This window comes from Anarhichas minor, unplaced genomic scaffold (assembly GCF_050575085.1).
Source record: "Anarhichas minor isolate MPS153535 unplaced genomic scaffold, ASM5057508v1 ptg000148l, whole genome shotgun sequence".
Lineage (NCBI taxonomy): Eukaryota > Metazoa > Chordata > Actinopteri > Perciformes > Anarhichadidae > Anarhichas > Anarhichas minor.
In genome coordinates this window covers 196,871-224,324 of record NW_027466594.1, presented here as the reverse complement: position 1 = coordinate 224,324, position 27,454 = coordinate 196,871, and the positions used below count along the sequence as shown (strand labels likewise).

Sequence of the window (27,454 nt, the reverse complement as noted above, 5' to 3'; positions counted from 1 at the left end):
GACCTTCATCTCTTTATTGTCTTCATCAAACATGGAACTGAACATTAACATGAAATGAATTCAAACTGAATGTTTCACAAACATCAAAACGTTGATTGTTGTCAGAACAACAATAAAAAAAGAGCTTTTTAAAAGACAAACAAACGTTATTTTATCACAAAATATATAAATCTAAATGGTTAATTTAGAAATCATAATAAGAAAGTGCAAACTGATCAAACATTAGTCTCAAACATAATGTGAACGTTTCTTCTTTAAAAGAGTTTGTGATGAAATAAAAGTGTTTCCCTGAAGATCAGGTTCTAAAGGTTCTAATGGTTCTAAAGGATTATTCAAGAACACTTTGATGAAGAATCTCATTATGAAGAAAACAAGTATTGCTTTAAATGGCTGACAGAGGTGTGTGTGTGTATAGGTGTAACACAGTGTGTGTGTGTCACACAGTGTGTGTGTGTCCTCTGCTCAGGTAGGTCTTCATGGTGGTGATGAGCTCACTCTCCTCCTCCAGCGTCAGGTCCAGATAATCCTCCTCATGACGAGAGATGTCCTCCAACACCTCGTTCACCAACTCACTGTCCTCTGTCAACACAACACCTGCTGTTAGTCATTGCCCTCGGTCATTGCTTTTATAAATTATATTCATTGTTCGTTGCCCAACAGGTGTGTCCTCCTACCTGTGGAGTTGCTGGAGGAGGCGCTGGAGGAGGTGCTGGGCTCCTCGGAGGACGGGGATTCGGCCATCAGCTCCGGGGAGAGGAGGCCCTGGTTGTCCAGCAGCAGCTGAGTCGCCGACTGGACGTCTCCACCCGTCAGTCTGAGAGCCGCCTCGGAGACGTCCCTCTGGAAGCCCAGATACAAGAGCTGAGGAGACAAGAGGAGGACGGGTCAGCGTCTGTCCTCCAGAGACCGCTCAACTCAAGAAGAAGAAGAAGAAGAAGAAGAAGCTCTACCTGCTCCACACACCCCTCTGTGTTGTTGTTGGTGGCCTGAGCCGATCCACTGGAGTCCAGCAGGATCTGAACACAACACAGAACTTGTTCCAGAGCTTTCTACCAAACACCTCATCAGCACATGGAGATGTCTTCACTCCACGGCAAGTACTCAGACCCTTTACTGCAGTAAAGGTACTACTACCACACTACTAGTAAAAGTATGCATTCACAAGACAGACAGACAGGCACTGACTCCATAAGCCTGGTCTACGTCTCCATCAGCGTGGTGTAGAGCTCTGGCTGCGTCTCTCCTGGAGAAACCGAGCTCTGTGAGGGTGGAGATCACCTCAGACCTCCTGCTCCTCCTCTTCCTCTCCCTCTGCTTCAGCTCCTCTCGCTCCTGGTGACCATCATCATCTTCATCACCATCACGTTCAGTATTTTCATTTCATGACGTTTACAGAACGTTAGAGACAGAGAGTCTCACCTGTCTCTGGTTACTGATGTGGACAGCTGCCTCCTGCAGGTCTCCCTCACAGGCTCTGAGTCCGAGTCGAGCTTCTCTCTCAGTGAAACCCAGAGACATCAGCTGATCCATCTTCTCTGAGTCCAGACAGAGACGACTGTACAGAGCCTCCACCTACACACACACACACACACACACACACACACACACACACTGTTCACACGCTAGCTATGCAATGCTAAGCTAACACAGTAAACATGTGAGTCTCTTCACAGACTGACTTTGGACAGCTGGTGTCGAGCCTGAGCGTCGTTCCCTTCGATGTAGGAGAGGAGACTCTGGAGGAGGTGCAGCCGCAGGAACAGCACCTCCTCTCTACCTGTGTTACCCTGATGACACACACACACACACACACACACACACACACACACACACACACACACACACACACACACACACACACACACACACACACACAATAAGAACAATAAGAACAATAACAAACTCTGTCTGAGAGGTTAGTTTTCAATATGACCTAAGTGAACGTGTCTATTGTTATAAATGTGACCTAAGTGAAAGTCTCTGTGACTCTGACCTTGATCCTGAGCAGCCTCTGCTGCCTCTCTCCGTAGCAGCGTAGGAAACAGTCCTCAGCTATCTGCAGTCGACTGCGTCCGTCGTCCAGACAGGACAGAGCCTCCAGAGCTCTGTAGCACCAGACCACATCCAGCTGCAGCACGGCGAAGTTATCCACCGACGCCAGCAGAGCAGAACCACACCGACTACACACACACAACACTCAGGTTAGTGAGGGTGATGATGATGAAGATGGTGGTGGTGATGAAGAAGTCGGTACCTGAACTGCTGGTCGGCCTGCAGCAGGTGACACAGAGCGTTGTCAAACTGCTTCTTCTTCATCAGAGAACGACCTTTCTCATGGAAACCCATCGCCAGGATCAGAGCCTGAACACACATAGAGACACACACACACACACACACACACACACACACACACACACACACACACACACACACACACACACACACACACACACACACACACACACACACACACACACACACACACACACACACACACACACACACACACACACACACACACACACACACACACACACACACACACACACACACACACAGAGAGACACACACACACACACACACACACACACACACACAGAGAGACACACACACACACAGAGAGACACACACACACACACACACACACAGAGAGACACACACACACACACACACACACACACACAGAGAGACACACACACACACAGAGAGAGACACACACACACACACACACACACACACACACACAGAGACACACACACACACACACAGAGACACACACACACACACAGAGAGACACACACACACACACACACACACACACACACACAGAGACACACATACAGAGACACACACACATACACATACACACACACACACACACACACACACACAGAGAGACACACATACAGAGACACACACACACACACACACACACACACAGAGAGACACACATACAGAGACACACACACACATACACATACACACACACACACACACACACACACAGAGAGACACACATACAGAGACACACACACACATACACATACACACACACACACACACACACACACAGAGAGACACACATACAGAGACACACACACACATACACATACACATACACACACACACACACAGATTAAGAAAATGTTCCTCTGATGCCGTTTGTGTGTGATGTTGCATTCAGGTGTTGTTGGTAACTGTGAGCTTCTGGATGAGAACATTATAATATCTATAAAGATATATATATATATACACAATGTATTCACAGTACTTGTACCTTCTTCTCCTGGGGGGGGATCTTCAGAGGGTTTCCTCTCTGGTCAGCGATCTCCAGGAAAGGGGAGGAGTCTTCACTGCCGTCTGAGGACACAGAGACACAGTGACAGCCAGCCGTCCAATCACAGCGGAGTAGGGGCGGGACTAATACCTCACACACATCCTGCATGAAGAGCCTTCTTCTCTCCTCTGCATTCAAGTATTAAGTATTTCATTCATACTATAACTGATATATGTGTATATATAGCACCTCTCTCTGACAGGATCTGGAACCCCTTCTGGGTCCTCTGCAGACTCTCCTTCTGGTTCTTCTTCTTCTCCTCTTCCTCACTCAGCTGGAGTTTCCACTCGGCGTCACTGACCTTCAGCACCATCATCTTACTATGGTTCTTCACGCCCTGCTGGTCCAGAGACTGGTCTACACACACACACACACACACACACACACACACACACACACAGTGAGACACACACACACACACACACACACACACACACACACACAGTGAGACACACACACACACAGTGAGAGACACACACACACAGTGAGAGACACACACACACACACACTCTCTCACTCTGAACTCACCTACAGACAGAGTTTTTCCGTTGAGGATCAGTTTGATGTATTTCAGGCCGTACTCTTCTCCAATCCTACACAGGAACACACTCATCAGTGTGTGTGTGTCTCACTGTGTGTGTGTGTGTGTCTCTCACTGTGTGTGTGTCTCACTGCATGTGTGTGCGTGTACCTGTCCACCACCTCCTGCACCAACACGTCCAGCCTTGTCTCCAGGAGACTCTTTGTCTTATCGTCCTAAAACCAAAACAAGACAAGAAACTAAATCACACTAATGTGTTCAACTCAGTGGTGATCCGTCTGAACACAATAGTTATAGCTATTTTATAATCTTTCTTAAATACACTACGTGTATTATAATGCATTACACACAGACTGATATATTTCAAATGTTTATTTCTTTTAATTTTGATGATTATAACTGACAACTAAGGAAAATCCCAAATTCAGTATCTCAGAAAATTAGAATATTGTGAAAAGGTTCAATATTGAAGAGACCTGGTGCCACACTCTAATCAGCTAATTAACTCTAAAACCTGCAAAGGCCTTTAAATGGTCTCTCAGTCTAGTTCTGTAGGCTACACAATCATGGGGAAGACTGCTGACTTGACAGTTGTCCAAAAGACGAGCATTGACACCTTGCACAAGGAGGGCAAGACACAAAAGGTCATTGCAAAAGAGGCTGGCTGTTCACAGAGCTCTGTGTCCAAGCACATTAATAGAGAGGCGAAGGGAAGGAAAAGATGTGGTAGAAAAAAGTGTACAAGCAATAGGGATAACCGCACCCTGGAGAGGATTGTGAAACAAAACCGATTCAAAAATGTGGGGGAGATTCAGAAAGAGTGGACTGCAGCTGGAGTCAGTGCTTCAAGAACCACTACGCACAGACGTATGCAAGACATGGGTTTCAGCTGTCGCATTCCTTGTGTCAAGCCACTCTTGAACAACAGACAGCGTCAGAAGCGTCTCGCCTGGGCTAAAGACAAAAAGGACTGGACTGCTGCTGAGTGGTCCAAAGTTATGTTCTCTGATGAAAGTAAATTTCGCATTTCCTTTGGAAATCAGGGTCCCAGAGTCTGGAGGAAGAGAGGAGAGACACACAATCCACGTTGCTTGAGGTCCAGTGTAAAGTTTCCACAGTCAGTGATGGTTTGGGGTGCCATGTCATCTGCTGGTGTTGGTCCACTGTGTTTTCTGAGGTCCAAGGTCAACGCAGCCGTATACCAGGAAGTTTTAGAGCACTTCATGCTTCCTGCTGCTGACCAACTTTATGGAGATGCAGATTTCATTTTCCAACAGGACTTGGCACCTGCACACAGTGCCAAAGCAACCAGTACCTGGTTTAAGGACTATGGTATCCCTGTTCTTAATTGGCCAGCAAACTCGCCTGACCTTAACCCCATAGAACATCTATGGGGTATTGTGAAGAGGATGATGCGAAATGCCAGACCCAACAATGCAGAAGAGCTGAAGGCCACTATCAGAGCAACCTGGGCTCTCATAACACCTGAGCAGTGCCACAGACTGATCGACTCCATGCCACGCCGCATTGCTGCAGTAATTCAGGCAAAAGGAGCCCCAACTAAGTATTGAGTGCTGTACATGCTCATACTTTTCATGTTCATACTTTTCAGTTGGCCAAGATTTCTAAAAATCCTTTCTTTGTATTGGTCTTAAGTAATATTCTAATTTTCTGAGATACTGAATTTGGGATTTTCCTTAGTTGTCAGTTATAATCATCAAAATTAAAAGAAATAAACATTTGAAATATATCAGTCTGTGTGTAATGAATGAATATAATAGACAAGTTTCACTTTTTGAATGGAATTAGTGAAATAAATCAACTTTTTGATGATATTCTAATTATATGACCAGCACCTGTATATATATATGTGTGTGTGTCAACAGACCTTCCTGGTGTCTCGGGGCAGCAGCAGCTCCAGTGTTGCTACGTTCGTCTCTCTGAACGTCTTGTTTCCTTTCCCTCGGTTCACCGCCTGCTGTCTGATGACCTCCAGAGCTCCTCCCACCTCCTCTACCTGTAGACACAGCAGAGGGGAGAAGCGCTCCGCCAGCTCCTGACACACACACACACACACACACACACACACACACACACACACACAATTATAGTCTGTTTATTTCTTTCTTTTTTACACGTACGTAGTAAAAATGTATTCCTCTCCTCTCCTCTCCTCTCATCTCATCTCCTCTCTCTCTCCTCTCTCCTCTCCTCTCTCTCCTCTCCCATCTCCTCTCTCCTCTCTCTCTCATCTCCTCTCTCCTCTCTCCTCTCTCCTCTCTCTCTCATCTCCTCTCTCCTCTCTCCTCTCTCCTCTCATCTCCTCTCTCTCCTCTCTCATCTCTCCTCTCTCATCTCCTCTCTCCTCTCTCCTCTCATCTCCTCTCATCTCCTCTCTCATCTCCTCTCTCCTCTCTCCTCTCATCTCCTCTCTCTCCTCTCCCATCTCCTCTCTCCTCTCTCTCCTCTCTCATCTCTCCTCATCTCCTCTCTCCTCTCTCCTCTCATCTCCTCTCTCTCCTCTCTCATCTCTCCTCTCTCATCTCCTCTCTCCTCTCTCCTCTCTCCTCTCATCTCCTCTCTCTCATCTCCTCTCTCCTCTCTCTCCTCTCTCCTCTCTCCTCTCTCTCATCTCCTCTCTCATCTCATCTCCTCTCCTCTCCTCTCCTCCTCCTACCTTCATGTGCTGATGACCCGGCTCACTGCTGTCCTCACTGAATGGAGGATTCCACAGCTGGATCTTCTCCTGCTTCAACATCTGCTTCAGCTTCGCCTCCAAGTTCTGATCAGACATCTCCTCTGATCTGGAGGAGGAGGAGGAGGAGGTATATAACTATATATATATATATATATATATATATATATATATATACATATATATATATATATATATATATATATATATATATATATATATACATATATATATATATATATATATATATATATATATATATACATATATATATATATATATATATATATATATATATATATATATATATATATATGTATGTATATGTGTGTGTATATATAACTTGTTTACCAGTCTATCTTTAAACAGAGAGCTAATGTATAGAATATATATATACATATATATATATATATATAACTTAAGCTATGTAATATAATAATATATAACAATATATAACAGCTAATGTCCAGGATGCTCACCGACATTAAACGAACTGTAATCTGAGAAATTACCCAGAATACTTAGCGCCAGTGACGCAGTTAAAACTGAAACAAACGTTGCGTTAACGTGACGTCAGCTCACGTGACTCGTTGTCATTCTACAGCTGCGTAGCTTCAAACTGCTCGTTTGACTGTTTTTATCCTTTCATTGTGCCGCCAGACGCTGTTGAATATGTCCGAGAGTTACCTTGATGTTAGAGGACACGATGACAAAGAGCTCCGCGGTCCGAAAAGTCCGTTAAATCTCCGTTAAACCTCCGTTAACCGTCCACTTCCTCAGTGCGACGGTATTGTTTTTGTCGTCTTTCGTAAAGAGGTTAAAGGAGGAGGAGGTCTCACTCTGAGCACGTTTAGGGTCTGGTTGACGTTACGTAAGCTAACGTAACGTCAAGCGATAGAACAGCCGAGAGACCCGTCTTCTCAGATATAGACGATCTTTGATGCACTACGGCGTCTTACAAGGGTCAAATGTAGAAAAGCTTTATTTCTATGAAAGATATGAAAAGTTAGGAAGAGACCCAAAGTAAAAGAAAGTAAAGATTTAATAAAATAAAGTTAAATAAAATAAAATAAAGTTAAATTAAATTAAATTAAATCAAACAAAAATGTAATTTAATCAAACAATAAAACAAGATTAAATTAAATTCTGGTTTAATGAGGTCAAAGACAACAACATCAGACTCATTATTATTTTATTGTTTTACATTCGATCATTTTAATGCACAACTTTCAACGACTCGTTTCTCTTCCTGCATCATGATGCAGCAGCTTTATTAATTAAATATCTGAATGAATTCATATATATATATAGTACATATACATACATATGAAATATAAAGGTGTTGATAGTGACGAATGTATTCTTAAAGAGACAGTACACCATTCAACGGACTGGACGGGGACCCTCAGAAGGACGAGTACATCCCCAGCCTCCTGGCGGACTCTGAGATCCTCGGGGTCTTCCTGTTGGGGAACGGGTGGTAGCTCTGGTTCTGGGTCTGGTTCTGGTGGACCCCGGTGGAGGAGCCCACACCCCCCAAACTCAGCTGCCTGGTGAACCTGAGGGCCGGCGCTGATAACTTCCTGGAGCCGAGTGAACCAGAGACAGAAACCTGGACTGGATCCGTCTTCTCTGGATCTCCTCTGGACCCGTCAGAGGACCCAGGACCCGGGTCTCCTCCAGAGGAGCCAGGACCCGGGTCTCCTCCAGAGGAGCCAGGATCCGGGTCTCCTCTGGACCCGTCAGCGTTGACTTCTTCTGTGGTGCTGCAAAAGGAGCTGCAGGAGGAGAGTTTTCTGGACTCGGAGGAAGACGAGGAGCGTCTGTAAAGACCAGAAGAACTTCATCACAATCTGATCCACTAGAACATTGAATTGATCTTCTGGTTATTTAGCACAGCGCCATCTGCTGGAAGGTTCAGAGAGTAACGAACAAAGTGAAGGAAAAGAGTTAAATAAATACAATAAAACACAATTAAGTTAAGTTAAATTAAATAAAATTTTCCCTGACCGGGAGGAACTGTCGGTGACACCGGGACAGCAGCGCCGGTGGAGTTCCAGGTGGACGCGCCACGGGTCGGGGTCAAAGGTCACAGCTGGCGGCGACGTGAAACCCTGAGAGACGGAGACGACGACCTCCGACAGCTCCTCCGACACTGAAGACAGAGTAACCGAGTATTTTATACTCTGGTATTATTGTGGTTTTACAATGTGAAGTCACATCTTCTTGTCTCAGGGGCTTTTATTTTGAAATCTCAACACGTGACTTGTTCCTGAACGTTTAAAACCAACATTTCCTGCAGTTTCTCTGCACAGATCCACAGTTTCTTCTTCTCTCTCTCATATTACAACGTCTACTTTCTCACTGACACACCTGAGACGCTCCTCCACAGGTAAGCGAGCTCACCTGTCCTCAGCAGCAGCATGTGTGTGTGTCTCCTCTGCGTCTCTCTGGTGCACCTGTACTGTTCTCTGAGCAGAGAGATGTCCATGTTCCTCCTGCTCTGCTCCTCCTGCTCCTCCTCATGCCTCACCAGCTGCTCCTTCTTCCTGATACCTGCGGGAGACACACGGAGAGGTGACCTTTGACCTACACACACCTACACACACCTGCACACACCTACACACACCTGCACACACCTACACACACCTACACACACCTGCACACACCTACACACACCTGCACACACCTACACACACCTGCACACACCTACACACACCTGCACACACATACACACTTATAACACACACACGCACACACACACACACATAACACATCTAATCTTTATTGCTAATATTTAGTTTTATTTGCAGTCTTCAGTATTGTATTATATAATATATGTATGTATACATGTACATTGTATATATGTATATATATATTATATAACAATTGCTGTATATATTATATATACACAGGTGTGTGTAGATGTGTGTGTGTGTGTGTGTGTCTTATAAGTGTGTGTGTGTGTGTGTGTGTGTGTGTGTGTGTGTGTGTGTGTGTGTGTGTGTGTGTGTGTGTGTGTACCCTCCAGCAGCTCTCCACAGCAGCAGCAGGACATCCTGTTGGCTGCAGCAGAAACACACCTGCTTCAGGTGAATTCAGTGTCCTGCTGCTCGGAGACTCGTGGTGCGTTCAAAGCCCGTCTGGAAGCTCCGATAAGTCACTACCTGCTCCTCAAAGCCGTGAAAATGGATCCAAGTAAAACCTGAAAAACAAAATTAAAACGATGAGCTGTGACCGGTCGAAGGAGAAATCAGGAGAATGAAGGAGGCGACAGGTTCCTGCTGTGTTACCTGGTCAGGTAGGAGGCTGGACTGATAACACACACACACACACACACACACACACACACACACTGGGCTCTGACTTTGATTGGTGTGTAAACAGTGGAGGACAATGTGTTGACCTCTCTGAGTGTGTGTGAATAACAAACGCTGCATTCATTAACAATCAGAGTGAAGAGAGTTAAACAGCTTCAGAACAACGACTCAGCAGATTACAGGAGGTCTGAACCACCAGCTGTCACCTGACACCAGTACACACCAGTACACACCTGTACACACATGTACATAGCAGTACACACCTGTACACACCAGTACACACATGTACATACCATTACACACATGTACATACCAGTACACACCTGTACATACCAGTACACACCTGTACACACCAGTACACACCTGTACACACCAGTACACACCAGTACACACATGTACATACCAGTACACACCAGTACACACATGTACATACCAGTACACACCTGTACACACCAGTACACACCAGTACATACCATTGCACACCAGTACATACCAGTACACACCAGTACACACCAGTACACAGCTGTACACACCAGTACATACCAGTACACACCAGTACACACATGTACATACCAGTGCACACCAGTACACACCAGTACACACATGTACACACCAGTACATACTGGTGTGTACACATGTGTTAAATGCACATTGGGGTTGATGAAAATACTTTTGTACTTTTACACTGTGGTATTAGTACTTTTACTGCAGTAAAGGACCTGAATACTCTGAATACTTCTACATGTAAATCATTAACTTTTGTATTAATACTAACTCCTCAGAGTGTTACTGTCTCTTTAAATAATTAACCCCTGCTCCTCACTCTGTGTGCGCGTGTGGCATGATGGCCGCCGCTCGTGACTCTCCTCTGTTTCTGGGCTTTGACTTCAGCACCCAGCAGGTAAACTTACCACGTGCAGCCTGTTTACTCGGTGTACTTCTACACAGTCCTTCATTTACTACTTGTGTATTTTACTGAGTGTGTGAAAGTAGTTACTTCTGTACTCGTGTACTGTGTGAGGTACTTTACTGTGTGTTTACATTCTGTACTACTTCTACTTTATCTGAGAGCTGTAGAATCCTACGACACCTGAATGCATCATTAGGACTAGATTCATAATATATAAAAGTATACTGTGTACTGAGTGTACTTTTACTGCTGATACTTTATACACGAAGCTGATATACTTGTGTACATTTACTGCTGGTACTACATGAAGGTGGTAATACTTGTGTACTTGTACCTCTGGTACTAGCTGAAGATGTTAATACTTGTGTACTTGTACCTCTGGTACTAGCTGAAGGTGGTAATACTTGTGTACTCGTACCTCTGGTACTAGCTGAAGATGTTAATACTTGTGTACTTGTACCTCTGGTACTAGCTGAAGATGTTAATACTTGTGTACTTGTACCTCTGGTACTAGCTGAAGATGTTAATACTTGTGTACTTGTACCTCTGGTACTAGCTGAAGATGTTAATACTTGTGTACTTGTACCTCTGGTACTAGCTGAAGATGTTAATACTTGTGTACTTGTACCTCTGGTACTAGCTGAAGGTGGTGGCCATCGATGAGAACCTGAACATCGTTCACCAGAATAATGTGCAGTTTGACTCCGAGCTTCCTGAGTTCAGGTAACAAACATCTCCTCTGTGTACTACTAGTAGTACTAGTAGTAGGACTAGTAGTAGTAGTATTTATTCATATTTCGGACACATTCAGAAGCTTGTGAAAGCATCACTGTGCATCTAAGTGATTTAATTTAGTAAAGTCTTTTATTTTGAAACTCCAGGACTCAGGGAGGAGTTCATATTCATGCTGACAGACTGACGGTCACCTCACCAGTACTGATGTGGGTGAAGGTGAGTCTCACACACACACACACACACACACACACACACTGTGACCAATGACTGTGTCTGTTTTAGTTGGTCCCTGTGCTGCTCTGTGATTTGGTTGTCACGTGTCTCTGCGCCTGTCTGTCATCAGGCTCTGGACCTGCTATTGGACAAGATGAAGGGGGCGGGGCTTGCCTACTCCCGTGTCAGAGCGTTGTCGGGCAGCGGCCAGGTGAGAGATCACACCAAACCTACTGCAGCGTTAGAACCACACCCAGACCTAAAGTACTCCACACTATGTATACAAAGGTGTCCTCATAACATATAACATACTGCATATCATTACTTCACCTGTTCATCGACTGAGCCTCTTCACTAAAGGAAAGTGGGCGGAGTCTGGTTTTTATAACAGAACCTCTTTAAATGTCTCTCAGCAACACGGCAGCGTGTTCTGGAGAAGAGGGGCGTCTGAGACCCTGAAGGACCTGGACCCGGACCAGGACCTGCACCAGCTGCTGCAGGTGTGTGGGTCCACAGGTACGTGTGTGTGTGTGTGTGTGTGGTATTATGGGATGTGAGCTGATGCTGACTCTCTAACAGGACAGCTTCTCCGTGTCTCACTCTCCTGTGTGGATGGACTCCAGCAGCAGACAGCAGTGTGAGGAGCTGCAGACAGCAGCAGGAGGAGCAGGGAGACTGGCAGAGATCACAGGGTCCAGAGCATACGAGGTCTGTCTGATTACCTGTCTGTCTGTCTGTCTGTCTGTCTGTCTGTCTGTCATATCTAATGGGTGTCTGTCTGCAGCGTTTCACAGGAAACCAGATCTCCAAACTGAGACAGACTCGACCGGAAGAGTTCAAGAACACAGAGGTCAGTGAGCAGACTTTGTTACTGTGTTAATGAATGATTCCACACAACTGATGTGTGTGTGTGTGTGTGTGTGTGTGTGTGTGTGTGTGTGTGTGTGTGTGTGTGTGTGTGTGTGTGTGTGTGTGTGTGTGTGTGTGTGTGTGTGTGTGTGTGTGTGTGTGTGTGTGTGTGTGTGTGTGTGTGTGTGTGTGTGTGTGTGTTTTCAGAGGATCTCATTGGTCAGCAGCTTCGCAGCCTCTCTCTTCCTCGGTGGTTACGCCTCCATCGACTACAGTGACGGTACAGAATCAGTGCTCGTTAATCGTTTATCAATTAGTGTCTTTATTGATCCGTCTTCCATCTTTACTAATCGTTACTTTAAACGTGCACAACGATGAGTCAGCAGAGTAAATATGAAAATGTATGAAAATCACAAAAGTGAAAACTAAACTATTGATGATGTCAGAGAGACAAACGACAACAAAGAGACATTAAAAGACTACAAAGACATTAAACGACTACGAAGAGACACTAAACAACTACGAAGAGACTCTAAACGACTACGAAGAGACACTGAACGACTACGAAGAGACACTGAACGACTACGAAGAGACACTAAACGACTACGAAGAGACACTAAACGACTACGAAGAGACTCTAAACGACTACGAAGAGACTCTAAACGACTACGAAGAGACTAAGCGACTACGACTACGAAGAGACTAAACGATTACGAAGAGACTCTAAACGACTACGAAGAGACTAAGCGACTACGACTACGAAGAGACTCTAAACGACTACGAAGAGACTCTAAACGACTACGAAGAGACTAAGCGACTACGACGAGACTCTAAACGATTACGAAGAGACACTAAACGACTACGAAGAGACTCTAAACGACTACGAAGAGACTCTAAACGACTACGAAGAGACTCTAAACGACTACGAAGAGACTCTAAACGATTACGAAGAGACTCTAAACGACTACGAAGAGACACTGAACGACTACGAAGAGACACTAAAAGACTACAAAGAATTGAATGTGCTGTGATTTAAAGCTCCAGAACAGCCACTGAGGTGCTGAGACCGTTTGCTGCTCTTGTGAAGTATAATCCTTCAATAATTAACTAAAAAGTGAAATGCTGTTTTCTCTCAACACTGAACTAAACTAGTGGTTCTTAACTTCTTCTTGTGAAACGCGTTCAGAGAGGGAACAGAAAGGGGCCTCATGTTTGTGACTAAATGTGCTTCACTTGAACGTGTCGGGAGCCCAAAAGAACGACAGCTCCTGAACACAACCAGGTGATCCCTTTTGTTCACCGGCTGATTCGCTGACTTCAGGTTCGGGGATGAATCTGTTGGACATCAGGACCAGAAACTGGTCTGAGATCTGCCTGGACGCCACCGCTCCTCATCTGGACCGACTGCTGGGCGCTCCGGTGCCCTCCACGTCTGTACTGGTGAGACTGGTCTTCACTGTCTTCACTGGTCTTTACGCTGTGGTGTGTGTTGGCTGAGCTCTGACTTCAGTGCTCCGTCGTGTCCCTGCAGGGTCCCGTCTCCGCCTACTTTGTGCGGCGATATGGTTTCTCTGAGAGCTGCAGGGTGGTGGCCTTCACCGGAGACAACCCGGGTAAGATATGACCTGAGACCTCCGGCTCACTGCAGCAGGACTCCAGTCACCAACTCTCACACTAAACACTAAACACATGACCTTTAACCCTTCCTGTGGCTCATTTAATATTTTATATAGTAGTCATTGTGAAATCCACTCATTCAAGCAGTTCTGTTGTCTGAACACAAGGTGGTGCTGCTGGGATGCAACTGTGTGTGTGTGTGTGTGTGTGTGTGTGTGTGTGTGTGTGTGTGTGTGTGTGTGTGTGTGTGTGTGTGTGTGTGTGTGTGTGTGTGTGTGTGTGTGTGTGTGTGTGTGTGTGTGTGTGTGTGTGTGTGTGTGTGTGTGTGTGTGTGAGGAAATGTCAAATGGAAATTTCCTCTTCAAACATTTACTTTTTTTTTCAGTTATTTACTTCCTGTTGTCCGTTTTTCCTTCTTTTAAATATTTGATGATGGAATGAAACGACGAGTTGTTTTTTTGACCCTCGTGGATCTTTTTCTTCCTCTGTCGACGTGTTCAAATTAAAAACAACAAAAAGTTCAGATATGTTACATATTATTATCATTAAAGTGAGTTTTCTCTCCTCAGCGTCTCTGGCAGGAATGAGGCTCCAGCAGGGCGACGTCGCTGTAAGTCCACATGAGACCCGTCCGTCTTTTAGCTGAGTCGGTCCTCTGTGTGGTCAGTGTGTGTTACACTGTGTGTGTGTGTGTGTGTGTGTGTTACACTGTGTGTGTGTGTCCAGGTCAGCCTGGGGACCAGTGACACGGTGTTCTTGTGGATCCAGCAGCCTCGCCCAGCGCTGGAGGGTCACGTCTTCTGCAACCCGCTGGACTGGCGGGCCTTCATGGCTCTGCTGTGGTACGTCACCGCTTAGCTTAGCATAAAGACTTGAAACGGAGGGAAACAGCTAGCCTGGCTCCGTCCAAATTTCAACCAACCAGCTCCTCTAAATCTCTAAGTACTGGAACTACACAAGTATTCTGGGAAAGTGTGTGTGTGTGTGTGCAGCTTTAAGAACGGGTCTCTGACGAGGGAACGAATCAGGAACGAGAGCGCTGGAGGATCATGGGAACTCTTTTCCGGTGCCCTGAGAGACACGCCGCTGGGCAACAACGGACACATCGGTGAAGCTTCCTTCATTCCTTGTGTCTCACCTTCCTTCCCCCAACTTCACTTCCTTCCTTGTGTCCTTCCTTTTCCCATTTACTCTTTCGCTACCTACATGTGTATCCTTTCTTCCTCCCTTACTACCTTACCTTTCCTTCTCTAGTTCCTTTTTCCTTCTTTCTTTTCCTTCTTCGCTTATTTCGTCCCTCCTTCCCTTTCCTTCACCCTTCTTCCTTATTCCTACCATCAGCTTCCTCCTTTCTTTCTTCCTCCTTCCTCCTTCCTTGTTATCCTCCCTAACTCCTTCCTTCCTCACTTCCTTCTACTTCATTAGTTCTCCTTCCATCTTCCGTCATTTTTCCTTCCTTGCCTCTACCTTCCTCATTCCTTCTCGTTTCCAGCTTTTCATCTTTCCTTTCTTCCTTCTTCCCTGCCTTCACCTGTTTCCTTCCTTGCTTCTTCCTTGTTATATTCCTTTACTCCTTCCTTTCTTCCTTCCTTTGTTTCCTATTTCCTTCTTCCACACCTTCGCATGTTCCATCTTTTCCTATTTGTTTCCTGTTTTTCTTCTTCCTGTCTTCTTTGTTATCCTCCTTCCCTCCTTCCCTCCCTCTGACCGGTTGTTTGGTGTGTTTCCAGGCTTTTATTTTGACAGTATGGAGATCACACCTCCTGCAGTCGGAGTTCACCTCTTTGACCCCGACGACAACCAGGTGAGTGAGAAACATTCAGACAGTTTAACTTCAGGTGACGTCTGAAACATGTTCAGCTCGTCTTCACTCTTCATGTTCTACGGCACTGGTTCTCAACTGGTCTGGCTGCGGGACCCACCATCACCCCTTAATGGCAAGCCGCGACCCACGACCAAAATTATATATATATATATATATATATATATATATATATATCTTTAAATTCAGTTCATTCAGGGTGAAGTGAAAAAGCCACGATATTATATTTTTCTCATCTTCTAAAAAGAGAATTTAGTGTTGGAAGATTTCACCTATATGACTCTGGTCTCTCTGGCCGATTTTCTCTTTTGGAAATCGTCCTATGATTTGACTTTCACAACTCAACAGTCCTGCTCTGCTGTCTCTCTTCTCGTCTCTCCCCCGTGTGTCACGGTGTGTGTACATCTCACTCAAGTCAGGAAACTCGTCAGAATACCCATATTTGATTGGCTGAGCTGCATCACGTGATGTGATTCACAACGCATTGGTCAGTGTTTTTCCTGCACTGCTGAACAAGTGCCGTAAATGCTGGAATAATTCCGCTGCATAAAAAATGCCTTTCAAAATAAAATCACATTTTTTATTTTTTCAGTCAAAGGCCCGCGACCCACCAGTTGAGAATCACTGTTCTACGGGAATCTCCTTGAATCCTTTTGAATCCCTTGTCTCCTGTCTCCTCTCCCTCAGGTGTCCTCCCTGAGTCCTCAGGTGGAGGTCCGGGCTCTGGTGGAGGGTCAGTTTCTGTCCAGGAGGCTCCACGCTGAGCGGCTAGGATACTCCATCAGTGAGACCTCCGTCCTTCTTCTGATCCTCATCTTCTCTTCCTGTTTATGCTCCATCAGTGAGACCTCCGTCCTTCTTCTGAACTCATCTTCTCTTCCTGTTTATACTCCATCAGTGAGACCTCCGTCCTTCTTCTGGTCCTCATCTTCTCTTCCTGTTTATGCTCCATCAGTGAGACCTCCGTCCTTCTTCTGATCCTCATCTTCTCTTCCTGTTTATGCTCCATCAGTGAGACCTCCGTCCTTCTTCTGAACTCATCTTCTCTTCCTGTTTATACTCCATCAGTGAGACCTCCGTCCTTCTTCTGATCCTCATCTTCTCTTCCTGTTTATGCTCCATCAGTGAGACCTCCGTCCTTCTTCTGAACCTCATCTTCTCTTCCTGTTTATGCTCCATCAGTGAGACCTCCGTCCTTCTTCTGATCCTCATCTTCTCTTCCTGTTTATGCTCCATCAGTGAGACCCCCGTCCTTCTTCTGAACCTCATCTTCTCTTCCTGTTTATACTCCATCAGTGAGACCTCCGTCCTTCTTCTGGTCCTCATCTTCTCTTCCTGTTTATGCTCCATCAGTGAGACCTCCGTCCTTCTTCTGATCCCCATCTTCTCTTCCTGTTTATGCTCCATCAGTGAGACCTCGGTCCTTCTTCTGAACTCATCTTCTCTTCCTGTTTATACTCCATCAGTGAGACCTCCGTCCTTCTTCTGATCCTCATCTTCTCTTCCTGTTTATGCTCCATCAGTGAGACCTCCGTCCTTCTTCTGAACCTCATCTTCTCTTCCTGTTTATGCTCCATCAGTGAGACCTCCGTCCTTCTTCTGATCCTCATCTTCTCTTCCTGTTTATGCTCCATCAGTGAGACCTCCGTCCTTCTTCTGAACCTCATCTTCTCTTCCTGTTTATGCTCCATCAGTGAGACCTCCGTCCTTCTTCTGATCCTCATCTTCTCTTCCTGTTTATGCTCCATCAGTGAGACCCCCGTCCTTCTTCTGAACCTCATCTTCTCTTCCTGTTTATACTCCATCAGTGAGACCTCCGTCCTTCTTCTGGTCCTCATCTTCTCTTCCTGTTTATGCTCCATCAGTGAGACCTCCGTCCTTCTTCTGATCCTCATCTTCTCTTCCTGTTTATGCTCCATCAGTGAGACCTCCGTCCTTCTTCTGAACTCATCTTCTCTTCCTGTTTATACTCCATCAGTGAGACCTCCGTCCTTCTTCTGATCCTCATCTTCTCTTCCTGTTTATGCTCCATCAGTGAGACCCCCGTCCTTCTTCTGAACCTCATCTTCTCTTCCTGTTTATACTCCATCAGTGAGACCTCCGTCCTTCTTCTGGTCCTCATCTTCTCTTCCTGTTTATGCTCCATCAGTGAGACCTCCGTCCTTCTTCTGATCCTCATCTTCTCTTCCTGTTTATGCTCCATCAGTGAGACCTCCGTCCTTCTTCTGAACTCATCTTCTCTTCCTGTTTATACTCCATCAGTGAGACCTCCGTCCTTCTTCTGATCCTCATCTTCTCTTCCTGTTTATGCTCCATCAGTGAGACCTCCGTCCTTCTTCTGAACCTCATCTTCTCTTCCTGTTTATGCTCCATCAGTGAGACCTCCGTCCTTCTTCTGATCCTCATCTTCTCTTCCTGTTTATGCTCCATCAGTGAGACCTCCGTCCTTCTTCTGAACCTCATCTTCTCTTCCTGTTTATGCTCCATCAGTGAGACCTCCGTCCTTCTTCTGATCCTCATCTTCTCTTCCTGTTTATGCTCCATCAGTGAGACCCCCGTCCTTCTTCTGAACCTCATCTTCTCTTCCTGTTTATACTCCATCAGTGAGACCTCCGTCCTTCTTCTGGTCCTCATCTTCTCTTCCTGTTTATGCTCCATCAGTGAGACCTCCGTCCTTCTTCTGATCCTCATCTTCTCTTCCTGTTTATGCTCCATCAGTGAGACCTCCGTCCTTCTTCTGAACTCATCTTCTCTTCCTGTTTATACTCCATCAGTGAGACCTCCGTCCTTCTTCTGGTCCTCATCTTCTCTTCCTGTTTATGCTCCATCAGTGAGACCTCCGTCCTTCTTCTGATCCTCATCTTCTATTCCTGTTCATGCTCCATCAGTGAGACCTCCGTCCTTCTTCTGAACTCATCTTCTCTTCCTGTTTATGCTCCATCAGTGAGACCTCCGTCCTTCTTCTGATCCTCATCTTCTCTTCCTGTTTATGCTCCATCAGTGAGACCTCCGTCCTTCTTCTGAACCTCATCTTCTCTTCCTGTTTATGCTCCATCAGTGAGACCTCCGTCCTTCTTCTGATCCTCATCTTCTCTTCCTGTTTATGCTCCATCAGTGAGACCTCCGTCCTTCTTCTGAACCTCATCTTCTCTTCCTGTTTATGCTCCATCAGTGAGACCTCCGTCCTTCTTCTGATCCTCATCTTCTCTTCCTGTTTATGCTCCATCAGTGAGACCTCCGTCCTTCTTCTGATCCTCATCTTCTCTTCCTGTTTATGCTCCATCAGTGAGAGCTCCGTCCTTCTTCTGATCCTCATCTTCTCTTCCTGTTTATACTCCATCAGTGAGACCTCCGTCCTTCTTCTGGTCCTCATCTTCTCTTCCTGTTTATGCTCCATCAGTGAGACCTCCGTCCTTCTTCTGATCCTCATCTTCTCTTCCTGTTTATGCTCCATCAGTGAGACCTCCGTCCTTCTTCTGATCCTCATCTTCTCTTCCTGTTTATGCTCCATCAGTGAGACCTCCGTCCTTCTTCTGAACTCATCTTCTCTTCCTGTTTATACTCCATCAGTGAGACCTCCGTCCTTCTTCTGGTCCTCATCTTCTCTTCCTGTTTATGCTCCATCAGTGAGACCTCCGTCCTTCTTCTGATCCTCATCTTCTCTTCCTGTTTATGCTCCATCAGTGAGACCTCCGTCCTTCTTCTGAACTCATCTTCTCTTCCTGTTTATGCTCCATCAGTGAGACCTCCGTCCTTCTTCTGATCCTCATCTTCTCTTCCTGTTTATGCTCCATCAGTGAGACCTCCGTCCTTCTTCTGAACTCATCTTCTCTTCCTGTTTATGCTCCATCAGTGAGACCTCCGTCCTTCTTCTGATCCTCATCTTCTCTTCCTGTTTATGCTCCATCAGTGAGACCTCCGTCCTTCTTCTGATCCTCATCTTCTCTTCCTGTTTATGCTCCATCAGTGAGACCTCCGTCCTTCTTCTGAACCTCATCTTCTCTTCCTGTTTATGCTCCATCAGTGAGACCTCCGTCCTTCTTCTGATCCTCATCTTCTCTTCCTGTTTATGCTCCATCAGTGAGACCTCCGTCCTTCTTCTGATCCTCATCTTCTCTTCCTGTTTATGCTCCATCAGTGAGACCTCCGTCCTTCTTCTGATCCTCATCTTCTCTTCCTGTTTCCTCATGTCTTCTGGTTTCCTGGTTAGTCTTTTCATAAACGGATCCTTGAATAATGTCTCCTTGAAGTTTGAGTCTCCGGTGATGAAACAGTGAAAACTCTTCGTTCATGTTTTCAGTTCCAGGAACCAGAGTTTTGGCGACAGGAGGAGCTTCAGCTAATAAAGACATTCTGCAGGTCATTCCTCCTCATTATTATTATTATTATTATTATTATTATTATTATTATTATCATTATTGTGGTTATTGTTCTTGTGTATTGTTATTGTTGTGATGACTGGATGATATCTCAGTGTTGGTTGATATTAATAATCCAGGTGAGGTCAGTCAGTCAGAATAATAAATGTCTTTAATAAGTAATAATAATAATAATAATACATTTTATTTATATAGCGCTTTTCATAAAACTTAAAGACACTTTACATTAAAATCATCATATATAAAAGCAATACACTAAAAACAAAATACACAATATCGGTCACACATTAAAAGCAGTTTTGAACAGGTGGGTTTTGATTTGTGATTTGAATATGGAAAGTTCAGTGCAGTCTCGGATGTGTTTGGGGAGAGAGTTCCAGAGGGAGGGGGCAGATATGGAGAAGGCTCTGTCACCCCATGTCCGGTGCTTGGTCCTGAGTGGAAGAGACAGGAGGTTGGCATCAGAGGAGCGGAGCCGACGGGATGGAGTGTGGTGGTGAAGCAGGTCGGTGAGGTAGGAGGGGGCCTGATTATGGAGGGCTTTGTGAGTGAGGAGAAGGATTTTGTATTGGATCCGTTGTGGGACGGGGAGCCAGTGGAGGTTCTGAAGAACAGGGGTGATATGGTCGCGGGTGTGGGTGAGCAGGCGAGCAGCAGAGTTCTGGATGTACTGGAGTTTATTTAGGATTTTGGATGATGTGCCGTGAAGAATGCTGTTGCAGTAGTCGATTCTGGAGGTGATGAAGGCGTGGATCAGAGTTTCAGCAGCAGATGAGGAGAGTGATGGGCGGAGACGGGCTATGTTTTTTAAGTGGAAAAAGGCAGTTCTGGTGATTTGTTTGACGTGGTGTTCAAAGGAGAGGTTGCTGTCGAACATGACTCCAAGGTTGCGGATGTGTGGGGAGGGAGACAGAGTGGAGTTGTCGATGGTGAGGCAGAAGTTGTGACTGGTTTTGGTGAGGGATTTGGGACCGATGATGATATCTGACTGGATGATATCTCAGTGTTGGTTGATATTAATAATCCAGGTGAGGTCAGTCAGTCAGAATAATAAATGTCTTTAATAAGTGATTTTAAAGCTCACTCTTTGCTCACTCTTTGTTTCAGAATCCTTTAATTCATTTGATGTGTCATACAGGAAGTGAGAGAGGAGATGACGTCCAATCACATCGCTCTGTTTTCTGTCTCTCAGGTTTTATGTGATGTGTTCAACGCTCCGGTTTACACCATCGACCTGTTGAACTCTGCTTCTCTGGGATCAGCCTACAGAGCTCTACACGGTAACATGTACTTATACTACTAGTACTGCTATTAATACTACTACTACTACAGCCTACAGAGCTCTACACGGTAACATGTACTTATACTACTAGTACTGCTATTAATACTACTACTACTACAGCCTACAGAGCTCTACACGGTAACGTACTTATACTACTAGTACTGCTATTAATAATACTACTACTACAGCCTACAGAGCTCTACACGGTAACATGTACTTATACTACTAGTACTGCTATTAATACTACTACTACAGCCTACAGAGCTCTACACGGTAACATGTACTTATACTACTAGTACTGCTATTAATACTACTACTACTACAGCCTACAGAGCTCTACACGGTAACATGTACTTATACTACTAGTACTGCTATTAATACTACTACTACAGCCTACAGAGCTCTACACGGTAACATGTGCTTATAATACTAGTACTGCTATTAATACTACTACTACAGCCTACAGAGCTCTACACGGTAACATGTACTTATACTACTAGTACTGCTAGGACTGCTATTAGTACTACTACTACTACTACAGCCTACAGAGCTCTACACGGTAACATGTACTTATACTACTAGTACTGCTATTAATATTACTACTACTACAGCCTACAGAGCTCTACACGGTAACATGTACTTATACTACTAGTACTGCTATTAATACTACTACTACCACAGCCTACAGAGCTCTACACGGTAACATGTACTTATACTACTAGTACTGCTATTAATACTACTACTACTACAGCCTACAGAGCTCTACACGGTAACATGTACTTATACTTGTACTGGTAATACTAGTATAAGTATCTGTTACCGGTACGTTCATGTATTTTTTTTTAAACGTTTAATACGTTTTACTGTATAATCTAATATTACCATTTAATAGTACACTATCAGAGTACTGTTGTATATATTTAAATCTGTATATATATTCAGTCATGACTCTGCTGACTCTACAGACTTTGTGTTGTTGTGCTGCACAGGATCAATAAAGTTCATCTCATCTTGTCCTCAGGTTATAACGGTCCAGTGGGAAACATGTTCACGCACACACTCACATACATGCATACACACACACATACACACACACACACACACACATACATACACACACATACATACACACATACATACATACATACATACATACATACACACACATACATACATACACACACATACATACACACACATACATACACACACATACACACACATACATACACACACATACATACACATACATACACACACATACACACACATACATACACACACATACATACACACACATACACACACATACACACACATACATACACACACATACATACACATACATACATACACATACATACACACACATACACACACTCGCATACATACACACACACACACATACACACACATACATACACACACACACTCACATACATACACATAAATACACACACATACATACATACACATACATACACACACACTCACATACATACACATAAATACACACACACTCACATACATACACACACACATACATACATACACACACACATACACACACTCTCACACACACACACATACATACATACACACACTCTCACACTCACACACACACTCACACATACATACATACACACACTCACACACACACACACACATACAGTTGTGGTCGTACAGTTCTGTCAACAGATCCATATCCATGTTGTGGAGTTTACAGTGACTCTGACGATGTGTGTGTGTGTGTGTGTGTGTGTGTGTGTTCGTCCTCAGTTGTGTGAGGTCAAGCTGAAAAAGATTTGACTTTGGAGGTCAACCCCCCCCCCCCTTTGGTAGCATATTACACACAAGGCATCATGGGAAAAAAAGGACATTGTGTGTCAGTCCCATGATGCTTTGCATGGGCGAGGTCATGACACAGAGTCCCCAGAGCAGCTGACCTCAGTGTGTGTTTTTACTGAGCTCAGCTTTGTCGTGCGTGCGTGAGAGATTTAATAACAGTGTAGAAGAGTTTCTAGGTGTAGAAAGCTTCAGTACAAAAAAGCTCCAAAAGTCCCTTTAGTTCATATTTACTGGATTCTGTGTATCAGCCAGTGGTGTATAGTAACGAAGTAGAAATACTTCGTTACTGTACTTAAGTCGTTTTTTTTGGATATCTGTACTTTACTTTACTATTTATATTTCAGTTGACTTTTACTTTTACTTCACTACATTTTGCAAAGAAAACTGATACTTTTACTCCGATACATTTCCCCTGAAACCTTCGTTACTCGCTACAAAATCAAATCTATCTTTAGAAACAAATGAATCATGAGACCAACGTCGGGGACAGAGACTGCAACAAGCAGGTTTGGTGAATCAGTGGTGCTAGTTTGCAAGTTAAATCATTGGTTAATCACGTTAATGCGCAATTGCAAACAAGTGCTCTCAAAGCCGCGGTGTTTTGATTCCCAGTGATGCCCAGGATGATATATGCTATAGCTAGCGAGACTACATGAGCAGAATTCCACTCTACGATGACTGATTTCATGACGGAAGCAGAAATGGAAGCACCTGCTACTCCCGCAACAAACTACGGTGGTGACGAAGACCAACACCCGAGGATCGCTAGCGAGTTAGTGAGCTGAGGAAGTGTTGACAGTTGTGAGATTTTGTTGATTTGAGTCATCTTAGCTATAATCATTGCAGCACTAGTTGGCTAACGTTAGCTAACTTAACGTTAGCTAGCCACCACACCATAGGATTGACAGGAGGCGCGAGAGCGCAGCATTAGGGTTAGCATTAGTGTTAGCATTAGGGTTAGCATTAGTGTTAGCATTAGGGTTAGCATTAGTGTTAGCATTAGGGTTAGCATTAGTGTTAGCATTAGGGTTAGCATTAGAGTTAGCATTAGGGTTAGCATTAGTGTTAGCATTAGGGTTAGCATTAGTGTTAGCATTAGGGTTAGCATTAGGGAAATCCTTCCCAGCTGTGCGCAAGCTGTGTGTGAAGCTGAACACACCTCTACCTGCCTCAGCGGCCTGTGAAAGGCTGTTTAGCGTCGCAGGACTAGTCTTCAGCCCAAGAAGAGCGAGACGGAATTCTCGCAATTTTGAAAACCAACTTCTTTTGAAGATGAACAGGACATTTTTCAGGTTCAAGTAATGACTGAGTTGTTACTTTCGGTGCTGCTTTAGTGTTGATCATGTTTTGATATTTGAGTCATTTTGTGGATGATCAGATGGAGTTATGATGGTAGCAGTCGCCCAATTGCAGATTCAGCTTGAGCAAAACCTTTGCCTATTGTGTTCAAATCAGGCCCATAGGAGTTTACAAGGCAGGTGTCCTTTCTCACAACACTGACCTGATGCATCAAGTTGATATTTTTTGCTGAACACAACATTATGCATTTTCCCTCTACATCCTCTAGTCGGAATGAGCATACTTATAAACACACTGTTACAACTCCTTCATAGTGTCATATTGCTTTTTGGAGAATTATGATGATAAGTTCATAGTAGATGCAAAAGTATACTTATGTACAATATATTATGTTGAACATTGTTGCTCCTGGATGGATCACAGCCAACACAATTATGTTCAACACAGCTCCATGTCCTTGGTCATGGTGCCACAGCACTTAAAAGAATAAACAGCATTTACTTGTACTTTTACTTTCAATACTTAAGTACATTTAATATCAGAAAATTACTTTTGATACTTAAGTACAATAAATATCAGATACTTTAAGACTTTTACTCAAGTAGTATTCTAATAGGTGACTTTTACTTTTACTGGAGTAGTTTTCCAGTAAGGTATCTTTACTTTTACTCAAGTATGGCTTTTGGGTACTTTATACACCACTGGTATCAGCACGTCACATGACGACATCACATGACACGTCACATGTCACGTCACGTTTGTCTTGATTATTGATCTGGACTTGTCATAGTAGTGAAAGCAAAGGACAGCTTAGTTCTGTTCAAGTGTCCCCGTAAACCATGACGGTGTGACAGTGAGCCAGAGTAGGAGGACTCTCACACTGCTAAACGGTGATGACTCAGTGTTCTACTGAACCAATCAGAAGGTCTTTGAGTTTTTAATGAACACTTTCTGTTTTTGATGCTGTTATTTATTTGTTGTATTGTGTTTATTGTTTGTTGTCTCTGAGTTGATTTGGTAATAAATGAGTTTCCTCACTGGGGATTTATAATCTAATTAACTCTGTAACTCACCTATATGTTGATTGGTTAACGATGCAGAAACCTCCTCCTCTGATTGGTCGATGTGTGTTTTCAGGCATGATGTCAGAATCTGTCGCGTCCTTCTTTGATGTGGTGAAGAAAGCTCCAGAAGCTCAACTGGTGGCTACACCTCATCCTGCAGCCCAGCAGGTACACACACTCACACAGACACACACACTCACAGACACACACTCACACACAGACACACACTCACAGACACACACACTCACAGACACACACTCACACACAGACACACACTCACAGACACACACACACAGACACACACTCACACAGACACAGACACACACACAGACACACACACTCACACAGACACACACACTCACACACAGACACACACACACACACAGACACACACTCACAGACACACACACTCACACAGACACACTCACACACACAGACACACTCACACAGACACACACACTCACAGACACACACTCACACACAGACACACACTCACAGACACACACACACAGACACACACTCACACAGACACAGACACACACACAGACACACACACTCACACAGACACACACTCACAGACACACACACACAGACACACACTCACACAGACACAGACACACACACAGACACACACACTCACACAGACACACACACTCACACACAGACACACACTCACAGACACACACACACAGACACACACTCACACACAGACACACACTCACAGACACACACACACAGACACACACTCACACAGACACAGACACACACACAGACACACACACTCACACAGACACACACACTCACACACAGACACACACACACACACAGACACACACTCACAGACACACACACTCACACACAGACACACACTCACAGACACACACACACTCACACAGACACACACACACACACTCACACACAGACACACACTCACACAGACACAGACACACACTCACACACAGACACACACACACACACTCACACAGACACACAGACTCACACAGACACACACTCATACACACTCACACGTTATTCTAATGTAGTCGTATGTTTACTGAAGTGATTTTCTCTCATGTTCGTCCTCTATAATTAAACAGCACAGCTCATGAATAAATAATGAGCTCCTCCACACACACACACACTGAAGGTGCAGTAATGATTAGAATAAATATTCTCTGTACAGCAGCATATTAAATATAAAAACAGTAACACGCTAATGTGTGTGTGTGTGTGTTCCAGGTGTACGACCAGATGCTGAAGCGTTACGCCCGATTGGAGGAGAGAGTCCTGCAGGAGACCCGCCCCTGAGCCACGACCACCAATCAGCTCTGTTGAAGAAGCACGTGACCTTTAATGGACGCCGTAGGACAAGAACATTTACAGAAACTAAAATACTGAATATGATTTTAATATAAGTTTAGTTAATAATTTAAACCGTTTGTTAACTTCTTTATCTGAATTTTATCAGTGAGTAATTGATTGCTGGTCGTGCACTTACAGGAATAATAAAAAGATGTTTGCACTGGAAATCAAAAACACACAA

At 44.5% G+C, this 27,454-nt stretch overlaps 2 protein-coding genes across 8 annotated transcripts; one reads left to right on the top strand and one right to left on the bottom strand.

Moving 5' to 3' along the window:
- On the bottom strand, window positions 1-7,407 carry nub1 (negative regulator of ubiquitin-like proteins 1). Of its 2 annotated transcripts, none has more exons than XM_076085243.1 (15): window positions 7,261-7,407; window positions 6,556-6,682; window positions 5,767-5,934; window positions 4,029-4,093; window positions 3,866-3,930; window positions 3,527-3,694; window positions 3,278-3,360; window positions 2,255-2,361; window positions 1,994-2,180; window positions 1,680-1,787; window positions 1,420-1,572; window positions 1,186-1,332; window positions 951-1,016; window positions 675-861; window positions 1-579 (listed from the first exon to the last, which is right to left on the bottom strand). In XM_076085243.1, exons 2-15 carry the CDS (start codon window positions 6,670-6,672, stop codon window positions 437-439), a joined length of 1,764 nt encoding a protein of 587 aa, XP_075941358.1. In that variant the 5' UTR covers window positions 6,673-6,682; window positions 7,261-7,407; the 3' UTR covers window positions 1-436. The 2 variants fall into 2 exon arrangements, with proteins under 2 accessions (XP_075941358.1, XP_075941359.1); XM_076085244.1 differs by lacking the exon at window positions 7,261-7,407 and adding an exon at window positions 7,053-7,071.
- xylb (xylulokinase homolog (H. influenzae)) lies at window positions 7,160-27,454 on the top strand. Of its 6 annotated transcripts, none has more exons than XM_076085248.1 (21): window positions 7,160-8,965; window positions 9,053-9,150; window positions 9,608-9,874; window positions 11,444-11,526; window positions 11,685-11,754; window positions 11,882-11,962; window positions 12,165-12,251; window positions 12,331-12,459; window positions 12,536-12,601; window positions 12,808-12,880; window positions 13,922-14,040; window positions 14,132-14,213; window positions 14,787-14,827; window positions 14,944-15,059; window positions 15,210-15,325; window positions 15,948-16,021; window positions 16,727-16,880; window positions 20,340-20,398; window positions 21,611-21,698; window positions 25,985-26,079; window positions 27,151-27,454. In XM_076085248.1, exons 5-21 carry the CDS (start codon window positions 11,743-11,745, stop codon window positions 27,217-27,219), a joined length of 1,461 nt encoding a protein of 486 aa, XP_075941363.1. In that variant the 5' UTR covers window positions 7,160-8,965; window positions 9,053-9,150; window positions 9,608-9,874; window positions 11,444-11,526; window positions 11,685-11,742; the 3' UTR covers window positions 27,220-27,454. The 6 variants fall into 6 exon arrangements, 4 of the variants coding, with proteins under 4 accessions (XP_075941363.1, XP_075941362.1, XP_075941360.1 ...); XM_076085247.1 differs by having other exon boundaries at window positions 9,605-9,874; XM_076085245.1 differs by lacking the exons at window positions 7,160-8,965; window positions 9,053-9,150; window positions 9,608-9,874 and adding an exon at window positions 9,912-10,794.